Source organism: Armigeres subalbatus, chromosome 2 (genome assembly GCF_024139115.2).
Source record: "Armigeres subalbatus isolate Guangzhou_Male chromosome 2, GZ_Asu_2, whole genome shotgun sequence".
NCBI lineage: Eukaryota > Metazoa > Arthropoda > Insecta > Diptera > Culicidae > Armigeres > Armigeres subalbatus.
In genome coordinates this window covers 267,346,005-267,371,137 of record NC_085140.1, presented here as the reverse complement: position 1 = coordinate 267,371,137, position 25,133 = coordinate 267,346,005, and the positions used below count along the sequence as shown (strand labels likewise).

General features: G+C 40.3%; 1 protein-coding gene across 2 annotated transcripts in view; it reads left to right on the top strand.

Annotated features, from left to right (window-relative positions):
- Positions 1-25,133, top strand: part of LOC134212199 (nephrin-like) — a 272,459-nt gene that overhangs the window by 153,184 nt on the left and 94,142 nt on the right. The window contains exons 3-5 of one of the 2 annotated variants that reach the window (XM_062689844.1): positions 22,230-22,353; positions 22,503-22,617; positions 22,838-22,931. The exons of the other annotated variant lie outside the window; for it this stretch is intronic. Coding sequence (XP_062545828.1) covers positions 22,230-22,353; positions 22,503-22,617; positions 22,838-22,931 — 333 coding nt within the window. The remainder of the gene's footprint in view (positions 1-22,229; positions 22,354-22,502; positions 22,618-22,837; positions 22,932-25,133) is intronic. 2 annotated transcript variants of the gene reach the window in all.

Here is a 25,133-nt window from a genome sequence, read left to right as displayed (position 1 = left end):
TCTCATACAATAGTCTTGGCCAGTACCACCTACGAATTTGTGCGAATTGCTCAATGCTAATGCTAAAAAGTGTATCAAAGTTTGGAATGTGACTGTTATGCGAATAAATAGCAAGATGGGACAACACAAGTGGGTTTTGATTTTCAGATTTCTAAAACAAAATCTATTATTTTATCAGTTTTTCTTAAAGATGAGGTCATTTTAAGCTTATTCCTGGAAATAAATCAAAATCCTCCAAAATCGACATGGGACTCTTGGTGGTGCGAATCGCGGCAGTATATGTTCGCTCCAAAAACAAACTTTTTATAGAAGGTCCGGAGACCCATAGTGCTATATACCAATCGACGCAGTTCGACGAATTGGGGTGATGTCTGCGTGTTTTTTTTTTCGACCACAGGGTTCGACCACAGGGCACCGGTATGACCCATGAAGCCGACTCCGATCCCTTGGACCACCTCTTATTTGCGCCTGAACTAGCCATCCTTGAGTCCACGCGCCACCTTCTGTGTAGCTCCGAGACGATTTGGGCGATAGCCGATAAAACGGCGTTCCAGCCAACTTCATCTTTACACATCCTCCGAACTAGGTTGTCCGGGGTAGTGTCCAGACCACATGTGGCAAGCATGTGATCACGCATTGCGCGAAAACGTGAGCACACGAACAACACGTGTTCCGCCGTTTCCTCTAAACATGCGCACACCAAACACTCGGGCGAGGCCGAGCAAGCCAGCTGCGTTACCTGCACTTTGATTTTGCAGCACGCTTAAACGCCGGGCACATCGAACCCCCAATGGGGTGCTTGCTGTTCACAGCTTTGCTGGAACCAATCAAACAATTGGGAGGGTTCGTGCAGCATTGTGCCTTATGTCCCTCCAATCCGCAGCGTCGGCAGAGATTGCTTCTGTCAGGGCCTTTGCAGTCCCATTGCTTGTGCCCCGGTTCCAGGCACTTGAAGCAAACTTCGGGTTGCTCGTATATGCGCACAGGGCATACCGACCATCCCACCTTGACGCTCCCTAACTTTACTACCTTGGAGGCGTCCGCTGCAGATAGCCGAACCAATGCTACCTGCGTCCCTGCCGGACCTTTCCGTAGCCGAACGGCTGCGGTGGGCGTCTCCACTTCACACTGTCGCCGCAGTGCCGTGACGAGCTCTTCGACTTCAGTGATCTCGTCCAGGTCTTTAACCCTTAGATTCACCGTCGTGAGTGCCCTCACCTTGACCGTCTCGCCTAGGACCTCCTCCGCCAACTTCTTGTAGGCGGCGCCCTTTTGCGAGACGCCCCGCTTCAGCTCGAGTATCATCTCGCCCATCCGGGTACGTCTTATTCGACGTACGTCGGCGCCGAGTTCACCGAGCTTGACGTCACTCCTCATCACCTTCAAAACATCCGAGTACTTAGCCTCGTCCGCCGTGATAACTAGGGCATCGCCCCTGGAGCGATTGGCGCCTACCCTAGACTTCCTGCTACCCTCATTCGCCTGGGCCTTCTTTTCGGCCCTTAACGTCTTCGGTTTCCTCTTGTTCTTGACCAGGGTCCAGGAGGCGTCATCCCCCTCTATTTCCCTGGTCTGGTGCGGCTGAGAACTTTCAGCCTGCCGTAACCCCTTACCACCGTCTTTCCTGAGTGAACGGACCTTTCCAGGTCCTTCCTCCCCCGGTTTTGGAGGTACCTGGCCGGGGTTCAGCTTCCCAGCCCCACTACCCTTGTTCGGGGTAGTAACCCTCCGCGTTTTGGAGCGGCCCCCAGGAGCTCATCCCTGGAGACTGTCTCCCCGTTTTTGTGTCTGCTCCGTTGGAGCAGTCACCCCTGACGTACCCGCAAATACTTGAGCCTCAGTCTGGGTAGACTTTGGCACCACCGTCTTCGCTGGCACGCCTTCGGTCGATTCGACCTTGCCCGAGTCCGCGAATCCTTGGGCCTCAGTCTGGGTAGACCTCGACTCCACCGATTTCACGGGTTTACACTTGGCCGTCCTGACCGCCCTCTCCAGCTTGGCGTCCAGCATCGACTTTCGAAGTTTCTGCAAGCTCCTCTTGAGGTCCTTGCTGATATTATGCTTCGATGACGCAAAGTCGATGATGGCGTCCAGCTGTTCCGTCGCCACCTCGAAGGCCGAAAGCCCATCGCGTTTGCGGTTCATCGCCTCCACAAGCCATGAGCCGTCAATAACCCCTACCGGCGTTTTTTTAGCCGAGAGGAAGGTTGAGTGACCCACGCTGGCGCTGCACACTGAGCTGCCGACTATTGCCTCTGGCCTCCTAGGCGGAGACCTGAACAACCCACCTCTTGCGAAGGGGTTGTCGCCTACACTACTACCACTAATTGAAGAGTTGACTTGGTTTTCCATTTTGGTCCCACGAGTTGCTCGGGAAAAGAGGTCCACCACGCCAGAGCCCAGCATGACGCGGTAAGGGACAATTACTGTGGAGGGTGCCCTGGTACCCCACAGGCTTCGTTAAAGGCCTAGCTTATTATTTCACCCCCTGGCCATGCATCCCATCAGAACGGGTCGCTTGACGCCTTGGGATTAGGGGTTAGGGACGATGGTCCCGGTTTAACTCGCAGTGGCCATGGGGAGGGGTCGTCAAGCCCTTGGACAAAGTCCCTGCTGCCCCAATGTGTGTGTGTGTGTGTGTGTGTGTGTGTGTGTGTGTGTGTGTGTGTGTGTGTGTGTGTGTGTGTGTGTGTGTGTGTGTGTGTGTGTGTGTGTGTGTGTGTGTGTGTGTGTGTGTGTGTGTGTGTGTGTGTGTGTGTGTGTGTGTGTGTGTGTGTGTGTGTGTATGTGTGTATGTATGTGTGTTTCCTATTGAAAATTGGCCAGATCGCACTATGGGCTCTGATGTTATGGCCCAAATATTTTTCTAACAGAAAAATCGCCTAAAAAGTGTCACACATTTTTAGGCACTTATCTTAATTGAATTACGAATTGAAGTACTATCATTCCTATTTAAAATCTGACTGATCAGACTATGGGCTCAGGAGTTGTGGACAATATACTTTTTATACTATGCATTAAAAAATTCACTTATTTTTAGGACACTTAGGCTGTGAACCATTCCACCAATTCGTTCAACTTAATTAAAATTTGACAGTTCTACGGTTTTTTGTCCCATCGTGGTTCAACCGACTCACTTGAGTTTTGACAGATTGATAGTTATTTGAAGGTTAAAAGACTATTATTCTTCCATTTACTTCCACTATTAACTTTTTTATGTATCAACAAGCAGATACGTATTTCGTTCCTACTTGGAAACTTCTTCAGTGTTTGTTATCGACTGGGTCGACGAAATGGGTCGATAACAAACACTGAAGAAGTTTCCAAGTAGGAAACGAAATACGTATCTGCTTGTTGATATATAAAAAAGTTAATAGTGAAAGTAAATGGAAGAATAATAGTCTTTTAACCTTGTAGCATTTCCCCTAAGACGCTCTAAAATAATTAATCAAAATAATTAATCAGTTATTTGAAGCAAAATGGATTTATCGCCAGTTTTCTCTCGAACAAAGTTCAACTTTTGAAATGTCAAATCTAACCTTGCTCCACAGCAGGTTTAGTTTTTAACCACGAAAGAGTAACCACCCAAGTCAAAACAGACTGGACGAGCAGCTCGGAGTGGCAGCTCGGAGTGATCTCTTTCCGCCAGTATTTAAGTCTTCACACCACTCTATCTAAAAGTGTTTTATGTCACATTATGTTATTATGTTTGATACTGCTGCATCTTTTTATCTTATATTTTAGGATTCAAAAATTATATCCTCCAAATTTCAATCAAATCGAAAAATAGTCCCTGATTTGAACCAGCATAATCTCCGACGGATGTCTAGTTTTTTCATCTCTGAAGACAGCAATTCAATTCATTTCTAAACATACCGGTGTGGAAAAGATCTTATCCGTCCAGGACTTTCAAAAGGAAATTTGGTGAGAAAATTCCATTCTATATATGATTAATTTGCATTAAAACTATATGAAACTATATTATTATATATATAAAAAAAACATCAGGGCACCCGATTGAAGCGATTTGGATAGGAAGAGTGGAATCGCCAACTTCCTATTGTTAACATTTCGTGGATAAAGGGCGGGCTCTTCTCCCCATCTGTTGGGTCAATCTGGGAAACGAGAGCTAGATTTTAATTTGTATGTACGAACTTTCTTCTGGAAGGAGATTCTCTATTCATCCCGTGGATTCGCATAAGTGTCTCTGCTTATGGAACCACCCTGAGAAGCACACATATTACACATCAATCACAGTAACTTACATAGGGTAAGACGGTATAATATGCCCCCCCTAAGGCAAAACCTTGATAACTTTTTACTTTTCATCGCAATTTATGCAAACTTTGTGTTATTTAGTAGTGCAAGAAGTCGCAAATGCATTGTCCGTGAGTAGTCATATAAAAATATTACAGATAACACGTTATAATGCTTTTTTGAAAAGTCGTGAAAAAATGGATTTCAAAAGGTGCCTGGGCAATACGCCCCACCTTAGCCAGAGACGTTCCATAGCCCTTCATTAGTATTTCATCAATCCCATAATAAAAAGGTTACAAATCCTAGTGTGCTCGACATTAAAAACCAACATAAGTCCATTTAATCAGGTTTTATTTACATTTCAATAATTTCCATACAATTTGGAAGCAACTGCTGCAAGCTCGCCGCGCTTGTGTCCAGTTGGTAAGGGCATATCGTCCTGCCTACACTGGAGCGTTTTGGCCAGTTAAACATATTTTCGAAAATCGTTACGTTTTTGAAGATGGAAGCAATTTTATATCATATTAACCACTGAGGAAAGTTATTTTGTTGCCCAACTGAGTGTTCCCGTGCAAGTTTTGCGGACAGTATGCTAGCGTCGCTCCAGAATGTTGAGCAAACAAACATAAAAAGTTACATCAAACCTGTCACTTTTTGTATTTTGCTATTATTTTCATTGTGTAATACAAAAATACTTCCACATTCACATAGTACGATGGTTTTTCAAATATTTATAGGTACCCACTGATTTTGACCCGTAGTTAGTTATAGTTTTCTAAAAATCAAAGGGGGGCGCTTTGGCCAGGTGGCGCGCATTATACCGTCTTACCCTATGACCGGATTCAGTCACAATATGGTTACTGCAACCAGATTTGTTGAACTTGTGTTGCTTGGGACCCCATCCATTTTTGGCCCTTCATACAGGAGTCTGATGAAATACAAACAATAATATAATCATGATCAAATCGTTTGTCAGATATGGCCAGTGCTATCGGCAGGTGCCTTGCTACAATAGATGGTAGTATCATCATCATCACGAAAGAGTAACCACCCAAGTAACAATTTCAATACTTGTTGGTTTTATTTAATTCCTGTGGCGAATTTATGACAGCAATGTCCTTGACCAATTGTTAAGTTTTATTGGCCTTCTTATTGCTATCAATAAACATCTCATAGCTTTGCTGAAAAAGCTTCAAACGTTAAATGTTGGTTGATCTCATGAGCAGCTTTAAAGTTGTGACGGAGAGCGTAATAAGTTCTATTTTCAAAGGACGATCAAAGCCAAATTTTTTGCTCGTTTTGTGGTCAAATGAATACCCCAATAAGCATATTTGCTTTGCAAAAAGTTTATTATGGTGTTCGAAGAGAATAACATTTTTCTGTCCATTCCAAGAGTGGAATAAATCTTAAAATGTTACTTGGGCATCGAGCTGTCAAATTTGAATTAAAAGTTGAACGAATCGGTGGAATGGTTCACAGCCTTAGTCCTAACCTATTTATTCACAACAAGTTGTACAGGACGGGGAATTTCAAGAAAAGCATCGGAATTTGCACGGAAAGTTATTTTGAGTATTTCCGAGATACTTTACAGGTTATCAATCGGGCAATTCTACGAAATTTCCACGAAAAACTTTTTGGAATATAGATTTGACATTCTCGGAATTTCATTTCTAAATTTTTCGAAATTCTGAAAATCTTCAGTATTCTACAAATTTGTACCGGCGTGAAGAATTATAGGTCAGATGCGTGACAGATTTTAAACAATGGGGCGCCTAAACAAAAGTGTCGGCGGCGGCGGTGGCGCACACCTAGAGGTGAGGTGGAAGAATCGAATTCAACAGAAATTAAATTAATTGGCTTCTAGATTTGGTTTCAGGAGCTGGGAACAGAGGAGTAAATTGAATTTCATTGTAAATTGATTTTTGATATGTTGGATATTGTTCAGTTTGATTTTGTTATGTTCGAAATTTGGATTTGTTTGTAATGTTTACATACTGAAATGGGTTTGAACAGCTGAATTACTTAAAACGTGGTTGATGTCCATATTTTTCCTATCACATACCATATATTGTAAAAATTGGAAAAGTGTACGTAGACTTTAAGGGAGGAGGGGGTGTTTCGGAAAAGTTTACGAAAGTCTACTAGGGGGGAGGAGGGTGAAATTTCGGTTTAGTGGATTGTGCTCAGTCCCTACTGTTCAATACATCAACCGGTCCAGCCTTTGTTACGGGTTGATCATCGGGTCTAGGATTCGATGGAAAACTTATCAAAGGTGTGTTTTAGAATAGGTGAATGAAATCCGTCACGCTTCACAGACTCTAGAGGCTCTCCCAGATCTGAGTGCTTTTATCACCGCGACGGCGACAATTAGTTGCCGCGATTATACCGTTGGCATACCGACGGCAACAAAATCGCTGTCGCCAAGCGATGGAATCGCGTCGCGTGTGTTGGGGGAAACCTCAAGCCTTTGAAAAGAAAAAAACACGAAGAAAAAACTTTCGCAAGACCCATATTGAAGTAGAAAATATCAAATTAATTCACCAAGCAATTCTGCCTTTCTCACATTTAATTAAGACACCTAGTTTTTGGCTCTAACCACCATTTCGTGCTGATTCTTACGATACATAATTAAGAAAGATGCAGAGAACTCTACGACCTCTCATAGGTGCCACGGGAGGTTTTGGAATTGTTAGTGTGGAAGGTTATAACAGTAGGAATCGTGTTGGTAGAACGTGAAACACAGAAAAACTATGATAGAAATACAAAGTAGGAAAGGGACGAGCCTGGAATTCAACCCACGACCTCCTGCTTATAAGGCAGAAGCTATAGCCACTAGACCACCGAGCTCGTCTTGAAATGTTGTCGATGTTCATTGCCAAATTAAAAAAAAAATCCCCTGGAGAAATAGATTTTATGTAACATTATAATTAAGTGATGTTTCATTACAAATAATAAAGTATTCATCGAAAATGATCTGAAATAACTTCGGAATTATCCGAGATTTGGACATTTGAACATTACTCGAAAGAGACTGAAAACTAGAACTTGTCCCAAAATTTTTCATAGATCGGTTAACAGTGAACAGAGCTATGATTTTTCAATTTTCAAAAGTAATTTTCCGGAAGACCTAAACCGTAATCATGATGTTAGCCACGAATGCACTGGTCAATAAACGAAAATATTATCTACAATTCTACAAAGCTATTTTCAGCTTCCTGTAACTGCTTACTCATCATCCATGCTATTTTGACTTATGTCAAATAAAGTTCATAATCAATACGACACAATTGACGTCATAGGAAAGCCTACGGGGATATTCACTTTGGTGATGATTGAACTTCCCCAAATGGTAGATACCATGAGACAATAAGCGAAGTTTATACAAGTTCAGAACGCATAATAAACCATTTTTATTACGTGAACTCGATATGTTGGGTCTGATCGAACGGAATTACAATCGTAAATCGTTTGATCACTTTCGGTAATGATGTTTCGTGTCCGATAAAATATTCCTGTCTTCCCGACAAGTTCCGCTCCCGTTGGAAAATAAACATTAATTTTTCATAATAATTCATTAACGTTGGGGGAGATACAATAAAATCGAATATTGCGCTCATACATTTTTTTATTGCTATTGTACTATTTGCCGCTGCCGCCGCCACCAATATGACGCGATATATTTTTCGAGAAGTGTATGAATATAATCATTTTTTAATTTGAATTTTTTCGCGCGCTCCACTGACTGCCTCAACGGCGCTGCTGGTACATATATTATGCGCTCTGGGAATCAGCTGCCGAGGAGAAAATCCGTGTATAGGTACGATGATTTCGTTTCTGCAAGCATTTTATAGTTATGGGCATAATTTATTTATTTTTGATCATATTGTCGAACATAAATAACTTGACATTCTATCAGCTCTTGATGGAAGCATACATTCCGGAACGAACACTGCAAACATCCAGCAAGAAGATTATATCGCACAAAAAATGAGACTGATCCATTGTGGTGTTGGAATGAATTGGGCTGAAATAATGCGACACAGTTTTGGCACTGGTTCTGGGAAAACATACTTTTCGCTGCATCATTATAATTATCTCTAAGCCATTCCACTGTTTCAAAGAAAAAACTTCATTTTGCCCTTCTGGAAACAAAGGAATTTACATAGTTGTTCGCTCAGAAGAACAAATTTTTCCAACGTACCTATGTTTCTAAATTTCAATTAAAGCAGAGTTTTTCGAATATAGTAGCCTTGCAAGCAAAGGCGTAGGATTGTCAATCCGGAGATGGTGAGCTCGATTCTCGGTACGGTCTATGGTGTTTTCGGGTTGGAAACTTTCTCGACACCCTGGGCATAGTGCCTCCATTGTACTTGTCACACAAGATGCAATGGCGGGCATAGAATTTTTTTTTAATTAATAACTGAGGAAATGCTAATAGAATACTAAGTTTAAAAGCAGGCCAAGTTCCAGTTGGAATGTAGAACCATTAAAGAAGAAGAAAATGTCAAGCCGTCAAGCAATTCAAGCGACAGACTGGAAAATGTTTATGCAGCCGAATCGCTATAAATATTGCAATTCTTTCAGACATGATATGTTGAAAATTATTACAGATTTGTAGAAAACGCTACTCAAGTACTGTACGAAAACTTGTGGGTGCAGGTTTGATTGCGTTTTATATTACTAGTTTAAATGATAAGCTGGTATAGATACACTGTTTATTCGTACATTAAATAGATGTTCAGTTAGTCCTATAAATGAAACCAATAGATTTAGTATGATAAACACTGACCCAAGCACTGACCTTACAAATGTTTGATGTTTTCATATTGAGTGTACATTTGAGGTACATTTGAGGAACTTAATCTATAATTTAATAAAAACACCTAAATAAAGATTTAAAAAAAATTGAGGTGGGTCTGATCTATCAGTTCTTTAGTTCGAGCAATGATATTAAATATTATTAACTAAAAATAAACATAAATTGTGTTTACTAGGTACATTTTGTTTTTCAGTTTTTGTTTTTTTTTTCGTCGTCTTGTGACGACGTTAGATGGTCTGCCATCTTGAAGCATGAAAATACAAAATCCAATTAGAGTTTAATTAAATATTGGAAACACTAAAGTGACAAATGCATTTCTGTATTCCCCAGAAGGCTTTTATAAAATGTTTTTTTTTTATTATTTCCAAGAGGTCACCTACGAGCTGTAGTATCCAGTTCTGGCGGTGACACTTGAAAGAAAATTGTCATGTTCCACAGCGAGCCCACATTTTATTCCAGTGCCAGCAGCAGCATGTATGTACGCAAATTTTTAGGCATTCGACATGTAGACAGCACGCTGTCAATACGATGATTGGGTGACACTTTTCACCCATCATTTGCGCTTCGCGGGGAGGGGGAGGGGTCAACCCAGCTCATTTGAATAATTAATGAAAATTATTTTCGGTTATTATTTTTAGGTCATGAACCCGAAAGCGATTTCGATTAATGCATGGATGACTCCACATCGGAACACAATTGCAGCCAAGCAAGGTTGCGAATGTTGTTGATCAAGAGGGATGGAAGAAAAAAAAGTAGATTATTAATTGTGGACATGGAAGTCCGCGCATATTGATTGGTCGGATGCACGCTATGACATGAATAAATGAGAACTGTCATTAAAAGTTGGTTCACTTTTTGAATGCATGCTCGAGAAACATAAATAAAACACAAGTTGCGTCCAACGGTTTTCCCGGCGGATGTCATTTGTATTGAGGATTGCCGATTTTGTTTTATGTTTGAATGGAATTTACGCAGGAAGAAATATGTATATACCAGATTCAATTGAGTTGTTTCATTTTTATTGGTTACGCAATTTTTGTCATTCCAGAAGATTATAATTTTACTAACAAATGTACTGTGCGAATATAAAACAATCATACTTGACGGAGCTCCTCGCTTGACGGAGGGCTCTCCTTAGTCGTGCGGTAAGACGCGCGGCTACAAAGCAAGACCATGCTGAGGGTGGCTGGGTTCGATTCCCGGTGCCGGTCTAAACAATTTTCGAATTGGAAATTGTCTCGACTTCCCTGGGCATAAAAGTATCATCGTGTTAGCCTCATGATATACGAATACAAAAATGGTAACTTGGCTTAGAAACCTCGCAGTTAATAACTGTGGAAGTGCTTAATGAACAATAAGCTGCGAGGCAGTTCTGTCCCAGTGTGGGGATGTAATGCCAATAAGAAGAAGAAGAACTTGACGGAGCTCAATAAGATACATTTTGATAGAATATAAACAAATTCTTTAACAGAAAACAAAGCACTGATTTTTCGAATTTATTCGAAACTTCAATGGTCAAGGAGCTCATCTCAAAGAACAGTGCAAACATAATATGTCGAGTGATTATCAATAGGTATATGCGTATTACGAGCAGACAAAAAAAGCTCAATCATATCTAATCTTGATTAAATAGCAAAATGAGACATGGACATGATTGATATGACAGATGAAAGATCAAATGAAAATATCAATACTTTGCACTAAAATATCATAAAAAGATTTCGATGCAAATTTCTTATATTGTTGCCTGTTCTTTCATCTCTTATATCAATCAATCTTGTTTTGTTATTCTATTAATGGTTTCTGCCCGAGATGTCAGTGTAAGGATAAGTCCGGAATTTTGAATGAAATGTATTGACATGGGTGAGTAAACAAAAAGACAAGAAGGCAAAAAACAGTAAAGTGAATTGATTCTTATTTATATGATGGGTCAATTTTTTGCTTACCTTTAATCGGATTCATCATTTATTTATTTATTGTTGTCAATTATGTTTGTTTGAATATGATCTTAGAATACAGAGAAACAGACGTCTCACTCAACACATGTTACATCGTTCACCTTTTTAACCGTTGATTTAAGTTTTTTGTAGGGTAACCGTATCCTTAGTGGAGGTAGCACCAATAGAGGTAGTGGGCTTTCAATGAGATTTATCATATTTATACATTTTACGATGGTTTCAGTTGATGCGTCGTGCTTTGAATATCCTGTTAAATGCAACTTATCGTAAGATTTCGCTTGAAAAACTATTAAAAACAATGATTTTCCTTAACAAAATTGACTATAGTGGTGCAACTGTACCAATAGTGTCGAGTCTCATAAGAAACCAATGGATAGCACCACTATGGGAACCAAAATTAATTTTTACCACCACTAAAGGAACAGTGTACCCATAGTGGTGCAAGCAATATTTGTAAATTGTTGATGTTAAATCAAATCTATCTCATTTTGTTAGCAAAATTATTAGTTTATCTATTGACGAAGATATTAAAGTTGAAAGTTTTCCATAATTATCAATTTAAAAAAAATGTGGATCTACTAATACCTCCACTATTGGTACCGTTACCTTAGGTGGTCAATCGGCTACCGATGGCGCTTCCATCGATTTTGCTTGTGTTTGACGTTTTCGCACTACTGCCATCTTGACCAAACACAATGATTTTAGCATTGATCGACAATGTTTCCGTGACGATGATTTTGACTGCATTTTGTTCTAAGTGAGACGTCTGTTTCTTTGTGCTTGAATATAGTTCTCCGTTACTAAATTACTGAACACAACTTTTATGCGATATGAAGGTTAGACACACCAAGCATTTATTGAGTACGAAAGTATTGTTTCAATTTAGTCTTAGATGTTGAAATCAATAGCATTAGAATGTTTATTATAAGCAGCCATTATTTGATTTAGGGGTCCGATAGTAGTAGAATAGGGTTATAATAGTAGTGATGATTCCGATTTAATATATAGTGTACATTTGTCACATGTTCAAACCATGTCTGATCTGATGAATCCTAGATTAATAATGCAACACAATTTGTAAAAGGCCTTCCTTTCTCCATACTTTATATTCCTACTAGGCCTCCAGTAGGAATGTAAAGTCCTCAGATTATATTTCCCGGCGTGCAGCCAGCATGATCGTGGCCTTCTACGAAGCTGCCTCTCTGTGTTGAATAGTGTAGGTATCTGATTCTCTTTTTTGCCTTTCTCGTATACTAAGTATACGGTAAAGGCTATATGATCGCTCCAAAAACAAACTTTTTATAGAAGGCCCGGAGACCCATAGTGTTATATACCAATCGACTCAGTTCGACGAATTGAGGTGATGTCTGTGTGTGTGTGTGTGTGTGTGTGTGTGTGTGTGTGTGTGTGTGTGTGTGTGTGTGTGTGTGTGTGTGTGTGTGTGTGTGTGTGTGTGTGTGTGTGTGTGTGTGTGTGTGTGTGCGCAAAACAACTCAAAAAATGTCACTCATTTTTCGGGCACTTATCCTCGACCGATTTGCTCGCAACAAGTTGCATTCGACGCAAAATTCTGTCCCATTGTTTCCTATTTGAAATTGGCCAGATCGGACTATGGGATCGGAAGTTATGGACAAAATACAAATCCATACGAAAAAATCGCGTAAAAAATGTCACTCATTTTTCGGGCACTTATCCTCAACCGATTTGCTTGCAGCAAGTTGCATTCGACGCAGAATCCTGTCCCATTGTTTCCTATTTGAAATTGGCCGGATTGGACTATGGGATCGAAAGTTATGGCCAAAATACAAATTCATACGAAAAAATCGCATAAAAAATGTCACTCATTTTTCGGGCACTTATCCTCAACCGATTTGCTCGCATTAAATTGCATTGTACGCAGAATCCTGTCCCATTGTTTCCTATTTGAAATTGGCCAGATCGGACTATGGGATCGGAAGTTATGGACAAAATACAAACAAATTCATACGAAAAAATCGCGTAAAAAATGTTACTCATTTTTCGGGCACTTATCCTCAACCGATTTGCTCGCAACAAGTTGCATTCGACGTAGAATCCTGTCCCATTGTTTCCTATTGAAAATTGGCCAGATCGGACTATGGGATCGAAAATTATATCATTTTTTGCCTTTCTCGTATACAAAGTATACGTAAAGGCTATATGTTCGCTCCAAAAACGAACTTTTTATAGGAGTCCCGGAGACCCATAGTGTTATATACCGATCGACTCAGCTCGACGAATTGAGGTGATGTCTGTGTGTGCGTGTGTGTATGTGTGTGTGTGTGTATGTGTGTGTGTATGTCTGTGCGCAAAATAATCTCACTCATTTTTCAGGCACTTATCATTAACCGATTTGCTCGCAACAAGTTGCATTCGACGCAGAATTCTGTCCCATTGTTTCCTATCCAAAATTGACCGGATCGGACTATGGGATCAGAAGTTATGGCCAAAATACTTTTTTTTAAACCATAAGTGCTTAGAAATTACTCACTTGAAAAAAAAAACGAGAAAGGCACTATCACCGCTAGGTGGATTAATTTGGGTTTTTCTATATTAGCACCAACTGACCAGCTTCAGCTCACTGAAGTCGGCCATATTTTATACGATGCATAATAATTTCGTCATTATAAACGTGATATATGTATTGCCATCCTATCAATATATGTCCCATGTTTGCAGGGATTTCTAAGTACATGAAAGAATTATGAGTATAACGCAAATATTGCTCGTAATTTTCTTTTTCCGCCGAGTATTATTCGCAATACTTTTCGTTCGACAGCTCCGAAAGCTTTCCTGTTTGCTTTTTCGAATACTTGATTTTGAACCATTAAGCTTTGCATATATTAGCTCAATTAGTTTCGCAGGTAAATCACAGTTCAGACATTATCTGGCGCAGCTCATTTATTTTCGCTACACCGTGCACTGCAGGTTGTACTGTGATAAACAAGAAGCATCAGCAGGCTAAGCATCTGATCTGTCGTTGATGGGCTAAGCATCTGATCCGTCGTTGATGGGCCCTGACAAAAACCTGCCTGGTATTTACCGACGAGAGGATTTCTCAAACATTCTCATACACTTTTTTCTTTTTCCTCTCTGCTTTCTTCCTTTTATATTCTTTCTTTTTTAACATTCCTCTTTATCTTTATCCATCAAAAAATGAAATAAGCCAGTCAAAATAACGTTTGGTACAGTTTCGCGGAGCCTGTCCTATTGATAATATTCAAATTTGGATTATATTTTTTGCGTGATCTTTGACGATCGCATAAAAGTAGTTGATAATTATTGAAAAACCATGAGTAATCCACCTAGCCGTAATGTTGTTATTCTTATGTATTATGAAAATAGTTTTGTATGACCATAACTTCCGAGCTCAAAGATCGATGGGGACAATTTCCGATAGGAAACAACGGGATAGGATTACCCGTCGCGTCAAACGCTATCTTTTGCCAGCAATTAGGTTAAGAATAAGTACTAAGTTCAGTCGCTGTCTCCGTTAGATGCGGACGGAATAGTTGTGCTCTGTGCAGTTATTGCGATTTCGAAGCAATCACGTGCGTTTTATATGTATTGTCTATTGGTTGTTTACATTCGTTTCATGAGCCGGTGGCACTTTTTTTATGAATAATTGTTTATTTACATAATAATTTGATTACAATAATAACCTTTAGTTTATCTATATTATAACACATGTTAAACGATTGTCCACAACTAATGTTTGGAGTTGATCCGAATTCATTATAGATTAATTTGGCAGTTAAGCCGAAGGCCATTTGGCCGAAGGTCATTAGGCCGAATGGTCATTAGACCGAACGGCCATTAGGCCGAATGGCCATTAGACCGAATTAGCAGAAAGAAGCAAAAAGTGAATAATGAAAAGTTCATTCTTCAACTTTCCCCTTTCTTCCGTCTCCTTTCTAGCATCTTCCTTCTTCTATCTGTCTTATTTCATCTCCCTTCTTCCTTCTTCTTTCTGCGTTCTTCTTCCTTCTTTTTTGCTCCATTCTTCATCTTTCTTTGTTTTTCCTTCTTTCTTCTCTTTTTTCCTCTACCTTCTTCTCCATTCTTTTTTCTTCTTCTCCCCACTTTTCTTCTTTCTACTTTCTTCTTCTTCTTTTTTCCTTCTTTTCTGTTTCTTCTTCCCTTTTCGTTTAACCTTCTTTTTTTCTTTCTTTCTGTTGCTTCTTTCTTCCTTCTTGTTTTTTCCTTTTTTCTTCTCCTTTATCATTTATTCCTACTTTCTTTCTCCTTCTTTCTTCTTCATTTTTCCTTCTTCGCTTTTTTCTCCCTTCTACCTTCTTCCTTATTCCTTTTTCTTCATTCCTCCTTCCTTCTTATTTCTTCCTTTATCTTTCTTCTTTCTACCTAATTACTTCTTCTTTTTCCTTCTTCTTTCCTCTTTCTACCGTCTTCCTACTTCCTTCTTCCTTCTTTTTTCTTCCTTCTTCCTTCTTCCTTCTTTATTCTTCCTTCTTCCTTCTTCTTTCTTCCTTCTTCTCTCTTCCTTCTTCATTCTTCCTTCTTCCTTCTTTCTTCTTCCTTCTTCCTTCTTCTTTTTTCCTTCTTCTTTTTTCCTTCTTCTTTTTTCCTTCTTCTTTTTTCCTTCTTCTTTTTTCCTTCTTCTTTTTTCCTTCTTCTTTTTTCCTTCTTCTTTTTTCCTTCTTCTTTCTTCTTTCTTCCGTCTTCCTTCTTCTTTCTTCCGTTTTCCTTCTCCTTTCTTCCTTATTCTTTCTTCCTTCTTCTTTCTTCTTTCTTCCGTCTTCCTTCTTCTTTCTTCCGTTTTCCTTCTCCTTTCTTCCTTATTCTTTCTTCCTTCTTCTTTCTTCCTTCATCCTTCTTCCTTCTTCTTTTTTCCTTCTTCCTTCTTCCTTCTTTATTCTTCCTTCTTCCTTCTTCTTTCTTCCTTCTTCTCTCTTCCTTTCTCCCTCCTTCTTCTTCCTTCTTCCTTCTTTTTTTTTCTTCCATTCTACTTCTTCTTCCTTCTTCCTTCTTTTTTTTTCTTCCATTTTACTTCTTCTTCTCTTCGCACGTGACGTGATTTTGTCTTTCGTCAGAAAAAAAAATTAAAAATAGAAATAGTTAGTTTGAGAAAAATGTATAATGAGGAAACTCCGGAAATTACCTATTACATTATATTGAGGCTAAATACACACCAGAATGATCACAGAATACAATTCCCTATCGAAGTTTTCCCCCTTAGCGTTAACGTACTTTTGACTAGACCCTCAAGTTTTGGCATGAAACTACCACAACAATATCTCTGTTCAAAATTGATCGTATTGCTACACACTTAAATCATTTCACAGATTTCGGTGAATTTTGCCTCAATTCACCGAAATCTCAACAGCAGATTTGTTCGGTAGTTATTTTACAAAATTTTCGGCGATTTTTCCTTTGTTCAACTGTCAAAACCACCGAACATTTGTAAAATTATTCACCGAACAGTTCTGCTGTTGAAATTTCACAGAAATCTGCGATTTATTTAAAGTGTGTATCTTGTTCAAACTGAATTTTTAATCAGGGTTCTTTGAAACCCAACTTCTAAACAGATTTCATAGATTCCGGTGAACCATAATTTTATTTGCAACTCAGAGACGGCTCGCCGCGAAATTTCCAGATGAGACTTTAAGAACTATAGAATCCATATTTAACCGTGAACACTAAAATTAAATGGGTTGGGATGATTTAAACTAGTTGTGTTCATCAAGTATCGTTACTTAACATCGTCCAAATGACAATACGTTACTCAACATCAGCTGAAAAAACTGTGTTTGTTCGAGATGGCAGCTTGCCGGGTAAAACTTTCAAGTTTTACCATTCCTATGGCTTCATCTAACTTATCTTACTAATAAATCATATTCTTACAAGCGGAATACTTGGAATCCATTCCCAAGTAACACTTCAAGTTTTATTCCGCTCTATGAATGGTTTTCAAGAGCGAATTATAGGAGCTAACAATAAAACCCACTACTAAAGGACAACCTTCTGATGACCACTATAAGAGTGAGATATTACCAAATAGCCCTCTCTAGATTACCACTGTTATAAGAGTATATAGAAATCCATTTTAAGCCGCCCGCAAAAAAGGGAATTTAGCTGCGGCAGCTGTCAAAAATGTTGCTTTGAAAAAAGAGAAACAAATCTTTGTAGAAAAATAATAACAAGATAAATGATGATGAAAATCCTGCATTCAAAATAATATTTTTTCAGGTTTGTTTTCCAAAGTAGGTACTTCCATGGAAATGAGGTGCGCTTTCGATTTCATTGTGAAAGCCAGTGCAAAATTAGGATTGAAAATCACGCGCAAGCAAAATAAAATAGTTCTGGGCAATAAATTTAATATGATTATTACACCAATATCGTAAATCTTCACTTAATCCATTAAAATTCTACCCAAATATTCCAATCTATAGCAAAAACGTGTTTTTCGCGTAGAAAACGCCGTCTCCTTTTTCAATATGGCCATCATAGTTTTCAATCAAAAAAATGTTGCTCTTGTTAAACACGGTTATAAACTCTTTGCAATGTAAATATTCTTATTAACCACTTTTGGCCACATTACGAATAAATTTTTTGGATTTCACGGGCTTGGTAGTCATATGGCTACTGGTTCTGCCTTATACGCAGGAGGTCGCGGGTTCAATTCCAGGTCCGTTCCATTCTCCTACTTTGTATCTTTCTCTATATTTCTCATGTTATAGCAATCGCTAGAACTGGAAATGGAATTCCACACCGTTTCCATTACTATCCTATACCTTTAACTTGAGTATTCTAGTAGTAGCTGCTAGAATTGGCGATGAACTAAAAAAAAATGCTCGTTTCCTACATCAAATTAGAAATTCAATCAGTTGCTTTCTCCTATCCTATCAAATTGGCAGCTCGTTAACCAAGACGGACCTGTGCCTCTCGAACCTAACCCAAGAAATTCCAATAAATTCCGTATAAACTCGTGGCAAGTGCAGAGGTATATTCGGCTTGCAGTGGGCGAATTATTGCATCATCATTTCCTTTCCCTTCCCTACATTGACTTGCATTCTGACGTGGCAGGCGCCAGTAGGACCTAACAAATGAGATCACCAGTACTTGTACATTGAAGATGTGTGCTAGACCCAAGCAAACATCTGTTGGTTCTCTGTGCAAGAACAGCTGATCTGGTCATAATGGAGTAGCAACTACGGGCAGTCAATCAAGCTCAAGCTCATGACGAATAAATTTTTTTGGATTTCATCGAGTATTGAAAATAGGACAAAATAGGACGTTCTTCGTCATAACCGTAGAGCTACTCATAAGATCAATCGGGTTTTGACGTTTTAAGCCTTTTTAGCGAATTTATTAGAGGTTTATTGATAGCAATAAGATCGCCAATAAAACTGAGCAACGAGCTATGGTGACTGCTGTCATAAATCCCCTATAAGAATTAAATAAATCCAACAAGCATGGAAATTATTACTTGGGATTCTCCAAACCCAAAGAACAGTAGAATAAAGAATAAGAAAAGGTATTATTGTACTGTCATTTCGGACAAGCTTTTACTCAATTCTTGGCATTTTAAATTGGTAAGTTATGGAACGTACACACGGTCAAGCAGTTTGACCACCATTGATTCCACCTTTCGTTTATTCCAACATCCATTAAGTTTTACCAACAACGGCACGAACAATCAATTCATTCGACCAACAATATCACACACGAACGACCGAAGCGCCAACTTGAGCACCACCCGGATAAAAAATACAATAGGTTTACAATAAAATATTATAAAAATACAATAAATTTTATTGATGAACAATAAACTCTACTGTTCCTATATTATACCAATCAAGTTGCAATATTGTTGTTCCATTAGACGTACAATAGATTCTATTACCGGCAAAATGGGGGCAATAGAATCACAGTAATTTCTATTGTAATGGCAGAATTTTGTTCGAGAAAAATCGATTTTTTTTTTTAATGTGAAGATACATAACAACCCCCATTTTCTATTGTAAAACTGCCATTTACAATAGGCTGTATGGTAGAAAACAATATTCTCTGATGTTATTCTATTGTGAGTGACAATAGAGTTTGGCGTGATTACCATTCATTTCATCGTACTGTTACAATTATTTCTATTGTTTTTCTATTGAGATTTTTTATTAGGGCAACCATAAAAAAAATTATGGTGGTTTGTGCAACTTCACTACAAATGCTCAAACATGTTCGGCGAACCTTGACTCCACCTCCGACAACTCAAACCAAAATCAAACCGTTTTATTTTTTCCAAACGAGCCGCCAACTGTCAAATGGTTCCCAAGCAGCACAAGGCAAACCAAAGTCGTTGCAGTAACTTTATTGCGACTGAATCTGGTCACATGGGAGTCGCAGTGGCTTATGTGGAACATGTGTGCTGCTAGGGTTGTTCGAACAACTTCACGCACGTTCAAACAAAGCAGCAACCGAAGCGTTTTCTTGAGGGCGGAGTCAATGTTCGTCAGACTGCTTGACTGGTGTGTACGTTGCATTACAGACAACGAATCGGTAATGCAGTACAATGCTACCTGTTACATCTTGTAATGCAGCTGTATTTAAAATGTAAAACGATTTTTTTATTGAAAACGTTTTATTATACTTACCTGGTATAGGGGTAACCGTGATCATAAAAAACGTTTAATTATTATGACAGGTGTCCAACAAGCGCAACAGAAGCAAGATTTTTCTTGCGTCGTTCTATGCACATTTGTTCCGTATAGTTTTTCTCTCTCTTGGGTCTCATAATTAAGTGTGCGCGTCCGTACTTATCCCCTCAAGCACGCAGAACGATCATCGGAGTACTTTGTTCTGCATTGTGCGGGTGAGTAAATTAATTAGCAGGCGAAAAGATAGTGCGCGCCCGATCGTATTTTCTTCAGCACGCAGAACTATCGCGTGATCATTGTTCTGCTTTGTGCGGTGTCAAGCAGTTGGTGCAAAAGATATTTTAGTTACTAGATACTACTAAAATATCTTTTGTTGGTGCGCGTTCTATTGTGTTTTTGTTTAACCTCGATCAAACTAAATGATACAAACGGCATACCGTTTACCAAAACAAACCCTGACACACGCCCTACCCCATATATCCAACATCCCAGTGATTTCTCGTGGAAGTGCAGATGACTTGTCGGCTTTCATTAAAGCGAGTATCACGTCAACATTTTCCTACCTATTCCTTAATTGACCTGCATTCGGACATGGACAGTTTTTACACATTGAAGATGATGTTAGTCCCAAACTGTTTAACTAATAAACTGTTTCAATTCGAAATTAGCGAAAAAGCTCGTTTCGGCATTCAAATAGAAAATATCACGCTGTGAACCAGAAGGATGAATATTCCCCGATTTAAACCAGGACATTTCTTGACGGATTATTAGTATATCTGAAGAGAGCATACATGAATCTGAAACTAGCTGGTGTTGAAGAAAGGTCCTCCCTCATCCAGGACATGCGAATTGAAACTTGGTGAGAGAATTCCATTATATACATATATTTACCAAATTATATTGAAATTATATGATTATATACCATAAAAAATCATCAGGGCACCCGATTGAAACGATTTGGATAGGAAGAATGGAATCGCCAACTTCCTGTTGTTAACATCTCGTGGATAAAGGGCGGGCTCTTCTCCCCATCTATTGGGTCAATCGGGGAAACGAGGGCTAGATTATATTATTGCATGTACGAACTTTCTTCTGGAAGGAGATTATCTATTCATCCCGTGGATTCGCATAAGTGTTTCTGCTTATGGAACCACCCCACCCATTTTTGGCCCTTCATACAGGAGTTTGATGAAATACATACAATAGTATAATCATGATCAAATCGTTTGTCAGATATGGCCAGTGCTATCGGCAGGTGCCTTGCTACAATAGATGGTAGTATCATCATCATCATCATCAATTAGAATATAGCACGCTTTCATTTCTATCACAATGGTAACCCGGGCGTTAACCAAAACGAACCTCTTCCAAACAACAACATTATTTTACAACCATTTCATCGAAATCTAACAATTTTGTATTATTTTAATACAGTATCTGCATAAAGAGCTTACATTTATTGTATTAAAACCTTGCAAAATCGTATATGACAAGATTTTATACAATTATTGTAGGATTTGTTTTTTGTGTGTATTCATGCAAGGCTACAATAATAATAAATGCAAGTCTTAACTCTATTGGAATCGTATTACTTTCTGTATCCAATTGTTCCCATCTTTAGATCTGCACCCACACATATTACCGTTGGAAAAAAGCTGAACAGCGCATCCATTGCCAACCCAAGGACTTTACGTCGATATCTTTCTGTGCAGTTTGATCAATCTATTTGACGGGTATTGATTTGATCCGAAACTGGACTAACTGGATGATGGGATGACCTGGCCAACCGATATACAACACGCAATGTGATTAAATATACCGACACCGACCGTCGTACATCCAAAGCGCTAGCTGGCTGAACTGAATGCTATTGTCTACCATCCAGCGAAAATGGGGATTGGAAAAATACACATAACCTCTCTGCTGTATCTGCAGTGAGATCTCGCCGCCCACGATGCTCTTCCATCGGACCGTTTCCAGCGGCGTAAACTCAAAATCGATATCGCCGGCCGACCACTACTGGCTGGTAATCGTTTTATGCTGCAACCAAATCTGAATCTCATCTCCGGAAGTTCATAACTATTGCAAAACAACATATTCCAAATACCGATGGATGATGGTTCCCAAATGGCTGAGGATTCATTTTCAAGCGACAAAAGTATGGGTGTATATATCAGATTTGATGTACAAGACTTTTCAAACTCAATATGTTCAAATTCTTCTATTCAAATTCTGGTAATAAATTCGATTGAGCAAAACAAGAAAACATAAATAAGAACTTGAGAAGTGGTCTTATATTTCCTTATAGAAATGTTCGAAGACAGTTTAATTTAACTTTAAGTAACTTGATAGCTCAACACTTCACTAATGATACTTAGAGAAAGTTTGTATTCAGAAACGGCAATCAGAATGTGAAACACAAATTGCGAATCCCTGCCACAATCTATTGAATACCACAAAATCCATTCTCAACCTCTTGCCTGCTCTCCCTTCGATGAAAGCCACAAACAAAATTCAAACCGTGCTGACCTCATTTCGAACGGGTTACATTTTCCTCTTCCACAGAACCTTACAACGTGGACGGCGTGGAAGGACGCAGTATCGAGTTACAATGCCCAATTACGGTTCCACTGTTCGAAGTGAGCATGGTGCTATGGTTCAAAGACAACGCTGGGATTCCACTGTACAGGTACGATATTGCATTTGACCAAATCCATGCCCCCACATCCCCAATCCTGGCCAACCGAAAAACGAAATTTCCTGTAAAGCAGCAGCAGCAGATCCCTAATAGCAAAAATTTGTCTTTCCTATTTCGTCCCGGAACCCTACACCAACCAGCGTGGACGTACGTGACAGAGTTGGACGGGAACCGGCACACTGGTCAGCGCCTGAAGTATTTGGCTCACGTGCCAAGTTCAATATTGATAAATCACCTGCATCGCTGCTGATAAAGGTAAGCAAGAGCCATGCACGTTTCACCGGTTGAACCCGTTTGACTTTGGCAAATGGGCGCAAAACATAGCTGAATTCCTGGGTTTGCACCCACATTAGCGTTTGATTGGTGCGAAAGGTCACATTCGAAAGCTGTTACCACGGAAAATTTTTCACACTTTATCAGATGACAAATGCCGGGATTTATCACGTCCAATTAATTTTCAATCTCGTATTTCCAGAACCTGAGACGCCACGATCAGGGAATCTACCGCTGCCGGATCGATTTCCGGACAATTCAAACGCAAACGTACCGGTACAACTTGTCTGTTATAGGTGAGTGATTTTTATTTTTTTTTAACTAATTTTATTTGCTAATTATCTAATACATGCATTCATCTCTTAGACTAGGTGTTCCATGTTTTCTTAACACTATCATCCTTATTTGCTATGTCATATTTTTAGTTATTATTAATACATTTCAATTGCCTCTGGCAGTGATTTTTATAATTGGAACTGATAAAAAGGGAAAACTTATACTCCATTCAAGAAGACAAGCAGACAAGAAGACAAGAAGACAAGAAGACAAGAAGACAAGAAGACAAGAAGACAAGGAGACAAGGAGACAAGAAGACAAGAAGACAAGAAGATAAGAAGATAAGAAGACAAGGAGACAAGAAGACAAGAAGTGGCCAATATAGTCGAAATTTAATTTCATGTCGAGGCAGCAGGGACTATGTCCAAGGGCTTGACGATCCCTCCCCAGGCCATCTGCGAGTTGTGGGGCTTGCCTAGGATGTGGTGGGGTTTGACAGTGGGCCCTGTTAAACCTCTATAAAAAGCTGCATGTATCCGCAAGTAGGCCCCACCAAAGCGACCGTGTGCCGCTCAAAGCGCACAAGCCCAAGTCCTGGTGTTAGGTGGGACGCTAAACAGCCCTGACACGACGGCCCTCCGACGAGACAGGAGGTTTGCGCAGGCCCAATAAGCCGCCTAGAAAACCAATCATTACGAACAATATAAGAGATAATGCGACTCGATATAATCGGCAAAGACCTAGGCGACGAATACAGGATCACGATTGGAAGCTTGGAACATGGAATTGCAAGTCGCTAGGTTTCGCAGGTTGCGACAGGATGATCTACGATGAATTACATCCCCGCAACTTCGACGTCGTGGCGCTGCAGGAGATTTGCTGGACAGGACAGAAAGTGTGGAAAAGCGGGCATCGAGCGGCTACCTTCTACCAAAGCTGTGGCACCACCAACGAGCTGGGAACCGGCTTCATAGTGCTGGGTAAGATGCGCCAACGCGTGATTGGGTGGCAGCCAATCAACGCAAGGATGTGCAAGCTGAGGATTAAAGGCCGTTTCTTCAACTATAGCATCATCAACGTGCACTGCCCACACGAAGGGAGACCCGACGACGAGAAAGAAGCGTTCTACGCACAGCTGGAGCAGACATACGATGGATGCCCACTGCGGGACGTTAAAATCGTCATCGGTGACATGAACGCACAGGTAGGAAGGGAGGAAAGTCTGCACACCGTATCGAATGACAACGGCCAACGATGCATAAACTTCGCAGCCTCCCGCGGAATGGTAGTCCGAAGCACCTTCTTTCCCCGCAAAAATATCCACAAGGCCACATGGAGATCACCTAACCAAGAAACGGAAAACCAAATCGACCACGTTCTAATCGACGGTAAATTCTACTCCGACATCACAAACGTCCGCACTTACCGCAGTGCGAATATTGAATCCGACCACTACCTCGTTGCAGTATGCCTGCGCTCAAAACTCTCGACGGTGTACAACACGCGTCGAAGTCGAACGCCGCGGCTTAATATCGGGCGGCTACGAGACGGTAGACTAGCCCAAGAATACGCGCAGCAGCTGGAAGTGGCACTCCCAACGGAAGAGCAGCTAGGCGCAGCGTCTCTTGAAGATGGCTGGAGAGATATTCGATCCGCCATTGGTAGCACCGCAACCGCTGCACTTGGCACGGTGCCCCCGGATCAGAGAAACGACTGGTATGACGGCGAATGTGAGCAGTTAGTGGAAGAGAAGAATGCAGCATGGGCGAGATTGCTGCAACACCGCACGAGGGCGAACGAGGCACGATATAAACAGGCGCGGAACAGACAAAACTCGATTTTCCGGAGGAAAAAGCGCCAGCAGGAAGATCGAGACCGTGAAGAAACGGAGCAACTGTACCGCGCTAATAACACACGAAAGTTCTATGAGAAGTTAAACCGTTCACGTAAGGGCCACGTGCCACAGCCTGATATGTGTAAGGACATAAACGGGAACCTTCTTACGAACGAGCGTGAGGTGATCCAAAGGTGGCGGCAGCACTACGAAGAACACCTGAATGGCGATGTGGCAGACGAAGATGGCGGTATGGTGATGGACCTGGGAGAACGCGCGCAGGACATAATTTTCCCGGCTCCGGATCTCCAGGAAATCCAGGAGGAGATTGGCCGGCTGAAGAACAACAAAGCCCCTGGGGTTGACCAACTACCAGGAGAGCTGTTTA